Raw genomic sequence first — 9,744 nt, 5'->3', positions numbered from 1 at the left:
TTTTCACCTGTATGCTTGCTTAACACATGTAATATATTTACCTAGTAGAATGAAGGCATTTTCCTGCTTGAGTTTATTGTAAGACACCCAGCAACTTGCTGTGACAGGACAAGAAGGGAATAAATGAAATAATTTTAATATATCAACAGTGTATGAGAAGAAACCATAGGAGAAAGAGAACATTTTTTTTTTTTGGAAAATTCTGCATATGTATATATTGCATTGTATAGTTTTACAGACAAATTTACATCAAGGACATAATATATTTTTTTAAACACTGATTTGTAGAGGACAACAAATTAATTTTTTCCTTCTGTACAGAAAAGGGAGTAGGATTCTTCTTTTTGAGATAGTTTGCTGTTCTTTAAGAGGAGTCCTCGTATTCTTCAGCACTGCGGCGTCCAAAATCCATCCAGCCCATGTAATCTCTGTCATTTATCCTGTGTGACGGGTCAGTGTTCTGTACCCTGTTTCCCATAATTGAGATCCTTCCAGTAGGACCTAGCAGATGAGACATGAGGGGAAAAGAATAAGTGAATTCAGTTTTTAGCTTCCCCTAAACTCATTTTTGTATCTGTCACTTATTAATGTTCATATGGTGTTTACAGCGCTTTTTTGGAAAATAATGTAAACATGGGGGGAATGTCCTCAGAATTACTTGTTTGGATTCAAAATAAAAAGCATACCCATTGGAGATTTGCTACAGGCATTTGTAATTGTGTGCATTATGATTTGTGGAGAAGTCTGATTAATAATCTGCATGTTTCTCTGAGTGCATGGGGGTTCTCCCATGTTGTGGAACCTGTAGCCCTGGATTAACTATTTAGAGGGTCTCTTCTGTGACTCCATTGAGCACGTCATTTCCTCCCTCTCCTCATCCCCATTCCTGGCTGCTGGGAGGGAATGTAGGCATATTTCTCCTCTTTCTTCCTCATTGCATGGCCACTTAGAGGGATAAGGAGGGACCTGGTTGCTTCAGCCCATTTGCTCAGTGTTCTCTATGATGTCTCCTTCTGGTTTCAGAGTAGCAGCTGTGTTAGTCTATATCCGTAAAAAGAAAAGGAGTACTTGTGGCACCTTAGAGACTAACAAATTTATTAGAGCATAAGCTTTTGTGAGCTACAGCTCACTTCATTGGATGCATACAGTGGAAAATATAGTGGGATTTGTCAGGCAGGGTGTGGAATGCTCTGTGATGAGCTAAATCTACTTGAGAGGAGGATCATGCCTGGGATGAGGACTCCATGACAGTCCTCTATGTTGCCTGAAGAGCCACAGATGGTGCAGAGTACGAGAATACATATTCTTACAATGTACCTTTGTTAGGAGTGGGATGGAGTTCAGACATGTGGGTTTTCCAGAGAAGTTGGGCATGTTTGTATGTGAGAATGGTCTGGCTGGAACTTACAGATACAAGTGTTCTGGAACTCTGAATACTATTACTTTTGGATAACTTCTGCTATCAAGCTAAGGTTCTTCTGTGCTTCCTTCTGCAATAGTATTAGAGTGCTGATGTCTGCTATTGCTTTTGGTTTTTTGTCCATCTATGTTTAAAGCATTAATAGGCTGTAAGACCAACATTTTCTGTGGTAAATCAAGCCCCAGAGATGAAAAAGAAAGGTCTTTATCTGTCTTAACATGTTACATCATTAGAACTGAAAGAATTTTAAAATGTTAAGAATGTGAAAATTTGCACTTCAAGGGATATATTTTAACTTCGTGTGCAGTAATACTGTAATTATAAAAATAAGGTAAAACCTCCTATGACTGAAGTCAGTGACAAAGGTCCCATTAACTTTTAATGGGAACAGGAACAAACACTATACAGTATATTGTTAATATTTAGTTTTGACCCAGATCTGTGAGTCTTTAAATTTTCAAAATTAGAAAGTCCTCAAATCTACAGAATATTTTTACTGTATAAGAATGTATATTTGAAAGGAACACCTGCTGCCACAGTACTTTTATGTGGATGGAGTTTTCTTTACAGATGGAAATGACTCAGAATAAAATAATGAACATATGGTTAGGAACGTAATCACTTTATCGATGATTGCAGAGGAGAGTACATGTAAACTGAATTGATCCCCCTCCTCCAGCCTTTAGACATTTACTTAAACCAAAATGGCAAAAATTTAACTACTAAAAAGTCTGATTGCTTAACAAATTAAGGATATCTGTTAAATGCTCAGAAGCCAAGAAATTCACATACATAATTCAAATTAATTAAGGGGTGACAAGAATGTGGTTTCTTGGCAGTATAGTCTGATACCTTTGGAACAGATAGTTCCTGATCTGAGTGATGGTTTCTACTTAAGACTTCTGAATTTGAAACTCGATTACCCACTGGGCCCTATTGGCTCTTTTAGAGCCATTGTGATCTGCCCTGACAAAGCATTTTTAATTCATGTCTCTCTGACTTGACGGCCACAATGTGTCTCCTTTACCCAGCTGCCAGATACATGATCGAACACTTTTAGGATAACTTAATTCAAAGAGCTAGTGGGTTATGCACAGTAAACTGAATTTCTTAACATCAAAATAGAAGCCATCTTAATTACCTTCAAATCTCTGAAGGTGGCCTATAGACACTCTACAGAGCCACTGGCCTTCAAACATTTCAGCTTCAAATTACAGCCATTTTTGAAAGATGGTAGAACCCAACCCTAACCTCATGAGATAACTTATTTTCCCCCACAGTTATAACTGGCAATGCCTCTCCACAAACCATAACCACAAACGTCACCACTAATCATTATTAGCACAGCAAAAGTCCCAATATGTGTGGTGTCTTCTTGCCAGTAGGTATGGATTGAACATCCCCAAACTGAGGGGAGGTCTTGAGATTTCTCATCATATATCAGATGGAAGCTTCATATCAGCCATTTTTTAAATTTAAAAGCAATATTATCTTGATGAAATTACAACACTGAGAAACCCCTCCTAGAACACACAAGCCATAAGGGTCTTCTGTTAAAGGATGATAATATAATTGGTAGATAATGGGCTTGAAGAGGAAGTAAATGAGAGGCCACAATGTGCTTTTCATCAGATCCAGCCATACAAAGGTTACATGTTTTTGTCCTTTCACTCTGAATTCTTTATCCTCTCCTGTTACAAGTTCATTAACATGTCCAAGTCCAACCATCTGTCTGCGACAGGCTAGAATCAAGCTTGACCTCTACCAGGTCACAAGAATGTATTGTATCATATGCCTACAGTGGCTTTAAGGACTACGAACATACTTCTAAAAATAGGTGGGCTTTTTTAGGGGTGTGTGTGGTGGGGATTAAGGAATCTGAGCTAAATCAACAAGATACAGGATATCTTCTGTCAGGTAACATTTAAGATAAAGCCAAAGTGTTCTTTCACGATAGCTGATTGAGATAGTTGAAATGCCAGTCAGGTATTCTGGAGAATGCACAAACTATGAAACCATACTGAAACAGAATAAATAGATAAACTTCCAAACAGCAGATTTTCAGGAAATGAAGGATGGAAATATAAAACTTGAGAGATATAATTAAGATTCTGTTTCACAGATCTCCTGTAATAATAATGCTTAGTCCCACAAATAACTTAATTATAGCACAGATCTTTCTAAATGAACATCAGGTCTTCTCCCCCTTATATTACTTTTACTGTTAAACTGGACTCCAGAATGGACATGATTAGATTTGGCATTATTAGGTGCTGTTCAGATGCCTTCAGCACATGCTCAGAAGTGATATGTTTTCCAGTTGCTTATAACTTTATTATTACTTGACCATTTTATATATGTAATTGTGAATGTGTGTGTGAAAACGCAGACAATATATTTGCTCTATATAACACACATGGCATCTCTTACTCCAGCGCCCTATCAGGAGTAAGGAAGAAATTCAACCTAGTGTGGAGGCCAGCTCAATATAAGCTCCATAATGAGGCTGTGTGGAGGGACAGGTCACAAGTGAAGTGGCCTCCGAATGTGTGACAAAGAAGAGGTCTCTCTCAGCCCTGCATAGGCCAATGTGAAGGGGAATGAAAGGGGCAGGCCACTGCTTGGGTGAAGTGAATTTCATCCTAAGTGCATGAGGGGAGATAATTCTGGTCTGGGCGTGAAGTAATTGCCTGACATCAAAACAGCTGTGTAATAGTAGGCAAAGAATCTCCTGTTGGCCCCGACACCCACCCCCTTCACTTTCAAGATGTCCTCCTTTCCTGCAATGCAGGGTGTAGAATATAGGGAGACTGTAGCAGATGAAAAGACCTCTGAAACCATGTGTAGTACTTTCTGCTGCACTTGGCAGCCATCTTGCTCACTGGAAATGCTCTGCAAGTAGCCTGCCCCCTGAGAATATGTGAGCAATAGTCTGGTGTATTCCGATACAAAACTGAGCTCTTTTTCAGAACAGAGCATTTAAAAAAAAAAAAGTGAATGAACCCCTTACCAGGAAGTTTGAATGGACAACTATTTGGAAATGTTTTAAATCCAGTATCTCTTTTGGAAGAACAAATATCTAGCTTTTCAGGAGGAAAGCATTCCTTTTTGAAAGTCATTCTATGTGTGTGAGTCAGTATATACTCTAAGGTTTATACTGTAAACCACTTTATTTTGTGCAAATACATGTTTTGTGGGCCTCTGGCCTACAAATCCTTACTCATGTAGGTTGTCTCATTACCTACTCAGGTGGGAAAGTGCAACTAATGTAAGAGTTTGAAAAATCAAGCCCTTAAATTGAACTACTCCATTGATACTGTATGCAACAAACTTAGCTGCAACACCACAGAGGTTTGCAGTTGTACAATTCTATTGTACTCTAAGCAATCATGAAACTAGAAACGTAAGATAGATTCTTACTGTACATGTGTGAAAGCAAATACTCAGTTCCTTATTAATATTTTTCAATATTTCCTTTACAAATGTAGATGATCATAGTAGTCCCTTCTGCCCTTAAAATCTATGAATCTATAAAAATACTGAATCTCAAAAGGAATTCTTTTGACACAGACACATGGCATAATAAGTTGGCTATTACCTTTTCTGGCTTGCTGGAGATATTTGGCCAACAAAGCTCCAATGTTGGCTTTTTGGTCAACATTTCCATCCACCCGCTGGATAGGTTTCAGCTGGCCAGCTGATGAAGGGACACGAACATGTCGGTGATGCTCTGTCAAGCTCTGCTCAAGCTCAGTGGCCACAGGATTCTCATTGTGTGAGCCTGTAGCCTGCTGTCCAAAAGAGCTTGTTGACAGCATAGCAAGGAACATGTAGATGCAGATACCACTGTACATAGCTGGAGGGAAAAGAAATGTGAGGTTGTTAGAATGGTGAACTTCACTGTATTTAATACTACCCCTTTCCTCCCTTTTAAAAAACTTCGGAACAAACTAGATTTTAGAGTGTACTGGAAACAAAGGAACAGTGTTAAATGGGAGAAGATTGGAAAGAGAATATCTGACAGGTAGGTAAAATGTTTCTTGATTTAAGAGGCAGTAGACTGATAGGGCTGTATAGTGGTACAAGTAGAGATATAATCAATCCATTGCAAAGCTCTTTGCTGAAGAACTGCCTTCTCTATGTTATATTTCCTCCTCTATCTCAGGACAAAACATTTCAGTATTTCACCATCTTGTTAAAATATCCAAGTGATACAAATATTCAGTTTTAAAAAGCTGGTAAAGAATGTTTATTTTAGCAACATGTATTTTGTTTTTGCTTAATTGTTCCAGCTGTTCTACCATATCTTGGGGGGGAGGGGGGAAGATCACCAAGGGAAAAGAAAACAAAATCTTACTCCAACAGTTGAAATGCTGTGGAATAAACTTGGGTCTCAGGTGAATTTTCAAAGCTGTTTAAGAATTAGAATGATTTGGAACAATATGTGTCTTCATGTAAAACAGAGAATTTAAGTGTTATGGACATTTTCTTGCTTCTATAAAATCCAAACATAGGACTTATTTTACATATCTTAAACTATAATACACAGATTTGCATTAAATCATTATATAAACTGAAATAGAGTTCTTCTAGAAATGTAACATAAGTCTTCAGTTTGTAAACAGTCCATTGTTCAAGAGGAAATATTGAACTGGATACTTCTTAATGCTAGAATGCTATTTTATATGTGTATATGAAATATTTCATGGCTAAGAGCCCCTAAAACTTACAAGTTATTGAACAAAATATAAATATATAAAAACTTGTCTCAAATATGAACTGTTAAAACAAATTTACCCATCACATACATTAGAGTTAATAATGTTTTAATGTGAGGCAAACAGGTTTCCATCACAATTGTTATGAGATGAAATAAAAGTTTCAAAGTGGTAACATTTCAGGATTCTACAGTCCCAGCATAATTAACACCTTATCACTGAAGCATCAAGTACATCCTTGCTACTTATAAAATGCCTATCCTCTATATTCTTTTCATGTAGAGATGGGTGTTCTCACCTGGCTACTTCATCTAATGAGAATGACTCAGAACATAAAGTTCAATATTAAAATACATATATCATATATACCCTAGAGAGCTAGATGCATAAAAACATAATTTTGCTTTCCAGGGTCTTTTTCAAGGATATAAAATAGTTTGTTTAATGACATAATGTTGGTAAAAAGAACTATAGAAATATGATTATTCCGTGCCAAGACATACTAAAGAGCTGAACGTTATGTCCTGAATATTAAAGATCTAAATTTCTTTAGTGAAGGTGCCTGTGAGAATATTCATGAGAAGAATACCCTGAAAATTCACATTTTAAAAAATAAGTAGACAAATAAATAGTCACATCATTTTTCTACAAGCAAAGATTCACCCAAACTATGGCTAAAAAGTTATTGACCCATCATCTCCTACCTTTAAGTAAGATACTTTTTCCTAGTTCAAATCAGAGAGACTAGTGTTCAGGTTAGATAAGTTCTAACAGTCTGAAATGCTGCTCCTTAAATAGTCTAGCCCAGTTTACACAGGTCTGACGCAGATGAAGGATCATCACGTGCTCAACTGGATGCTATCACTTCGTAACAAATTAATTTATCTGTGATGGGGAAGGGGGACAAAAAATCTGCTAACAAAGAAGCTCTGCGTTCTTAACCCTTTCCTCGCCAGATCGTCTTTGATCGTGATCGGTTCCAGTAGCGTTTTCGTTCACTAGTAGTGTAGTTTTAATTAAGCAAGTGACTTTGCTTTGGGTGGGGACACTCACGTCTTTTCACCACTCTACCCTTTCAAAGCCCAGAAAGAAAGCACCTTAATTAGGGTGCAGTGTCTGTATTTCCGCTTGCAGTGAAATAACGCTCTAACTCTGAAACATGAGTACTTTCTTCCCTCTTCCAAAGAGAGAGACAAACCCAGAGAGAGACTGTTTTGCATCTATCTAAAATCAGCCCAGATATAACACACCTAAGAAGTGTTCAGAGGCTGTTTGGCTGATAAGGCTCCTTTCAATATGGTTTTCAACCCCCCCCCTCCATGCTTAAAAAACTTCAGGTAACGGTTCCTGGTTGCAAACCCTCGGCATGAAGAGCAGCGAAACGCAAACGCTGCCTAGCTGAGCTCTGGCCACTAATTAGCGATGGCTGATTTTATTTATTTATGTCTGGATTCTACAAATCGTGCGTTTCTAGGATGTACAATAAGGAAGCGATGCTGGATCGGAACCGTACAGAATCGTCCAGACCACTCCAAACACGCTGGAAGTTGAGGGAGTGCGGGATAATTTCTCTCTCCTCTCCGTCCCTCAAACAATGGTTTTAACAGATTGTGTGTGGCCGTCTCCATCCTGCTCCTCGCGTGTTCATTTTCCAGTGCAATGGGGTGGGGGGAAGGGCGGAGGGGTTCTCGGATAGGATCAGGGTTTTCTCACCCCAAGGGCACCGTCCTGCTCGAAGGAAGGAATGGATGTGACAACAAACGGTGTAGGATCGGTTCGCTCTAACTGCAGTATTCACATGTGCAGAGTCTGAGGGCTGCTGGGGCTTTGCTACTCCGGTGGCATTGGGGGGGGGGGGGGGAGGGGGGCTCCAGAGGCCACTGATGTGCCAAACGCTTTATGTGTTGTTACGGCTCGAGGGTCTGTCGCTAGTGTGAAGCTGCCCAGCGCGAGCGAGCGCAGCTGGAGCGGCCAGCAAACAAGCGGCGGAGCCCGGGAGAAGGCGCGGGGATGGAAATCTGGACTTGCCTGGCGCTTTCCTACCCCCTTTGCACGGCGCCCCCTCTCCCCACCCCGCCTTCCCCGTCCGACCGCCTGCCTTCGGGGAGCAGATCTGCGTGCCGCTGGGGCGGGGTCCCGCTCCCAGCAGTACCCCCCCCCCGCGCGCGCCTTCTTCCTACCCCTTATCACCTGCCCGCTCCCCCCGCACCCCTCTGGCTCCCCAGCATTTAGCATCAGCCTCCCGCATGCGCCACAGAACCGGCTGCCCCTCGCTAGCGCCCCGTGCAAGCCGCTGAAACGCCCAAGGCAGCTGTTTTCTCTTGGGAGGGGGGGGATCAGAGCAAGATCCGAGCCGGAGCCCGGGCCCCGCTGGCGAACCGCGGCGCCGAGCGGTGATAAGTATGATTGACACGTTGATTGACAGGTCACATTCTGGTTGCCTCGGCCCGGCCCGGCCGCGCGGCACCGGGTGGGGAGGGTCCAGAGAGCGGCGGCTCGGAAACCCCAGAGCGGCTTTCCCCGCGAGCGGCCGGATCGACGGAGCTCTGAGCTGCCGGCCGCCCGAGGGAAGGAGGGAAAAATCTCCCCCCCCCCCCCGCTCCGGAGCTCAGACCCCGAGTGCCTCCGGGGACAGGGGCTCTGGGGGCGGATTGGGCTTCCCAGCGCTAGTTATAAACCAGGCACCCACCACCGCGTGGGGCCGCTTTGCTGGAAATCGACCTGGCCTCGCCTCGCCTCGCGTTAATCTAGACACAGACTACACGAGTGTGATCCCCCCCCCACCCCGCCAGGGAAAGGAGTCAGCGCCGTCTGCTCTCCTTTCCAGAGCCCGCTCTTCTCCTGAGACCCACGTGTCCTGCGGGGCCGCGGCGGGAGGGGGGGGGTGTTGCACAAGCAGCCGCAGCTCTGGTAACTGAGGCCGTGGGGGGACCCTCCATGAAATGTTAGTGAAGCAGGGGAAAGCGAGGACCCCCCCCCCACAAATGAAAACAGGAGGGGGGCCCTTCCATAGAAACGAGGAAAGGGGGCTCCTATGGAAATGACAGGGGACGTGATCGCCCCCCTCCAAAAATCTCTGCGCTTCATCCTCTGCCACAACTTCACACGATTCCTACAGCACGTTGTGACCTCCTTGTAACTCCCCCCCACCCCGCCCCAGTCAGCTCTCCTGCACCCAGTTTGTAGGTAACAATCCTGCCTTGATGAAGTGCGGGACTAGGGGGGTGTCTACACTACACATTCACCCCAGGCTCTGACTCAAGTTTGAACCCAAGCATGCCCCCCCCCATTTTGTCCACACACAAATCAGTCTGACTCAAGTCAGCAAGCACTCAGGACACAGGTCCTGGGACCCGCCTAGGGGTGTGGATCAGAGCTGGAGTCCTGCTGTGTCCCAAGCCCTGTCATTTTGCAGAAGATCAGCATCATGCAGTACGGATTTGTTAGCATGGTTGTGAGACCCAGGTCCAGCAATTGTAAACCCGGGTTTATGCCATAGCATGGGTGCTCAAAGTAGGGCTTGGAGACACCAGCTCCACAAGCAAGGGTCCCACAGGTCTAGGTATACAATGCAGTGCAGCCATACCCTTCCTGACCTAGTAGGCC

General features: G+C 42.9%; 1 protein-coding gene across 1 annotated transcript; it reads right to left on the bottom strand.

The window, feature by feature from the left end:
• Window positions 1-364: 364 nt before the first annotated feature.
• CCK (cholecystokinin) lies at window positions 365-5,274 on the bottom strand. Its single transcript, XM_077809271.1, has 2 exons — window positions 5,019-5,274; window positions 365-501 (listed from the first exon to the last, which is right to left on the bottom strand). The coding sequence occupies exons 1-2, from the start codon at window positions 5,272-5,274 to the stop codon at window positions 365-367; spliced, it is 393 nt and encodes a 130-aa protein (XP_077665397.1).
• Window positions 5,275-9,744: the final 4,470 nt, after the last annotated feature.

The sequence above is a fragment of the Eretmochelys imbricata genome, chromosome 2 (assembly GCF_965152235.1).
Source record: "Eretmochelys imbricata isolate rEreImb1 chromosome 2, rEreImb1.hap1, whole genome shotgun sequence".
In the NCBI taxonomy this organism is placed as follows: domain Eukaryota; kingdom Metazoa; phylum Chordata; order Testudines; family Cheloniidae; genus Eretmochelys; species Eretmochelys imbricata.
Note: the sequence above shows the minus strand (reverse complement) of the source record. Positions and strands in the feature narration are given on the sequence as shown.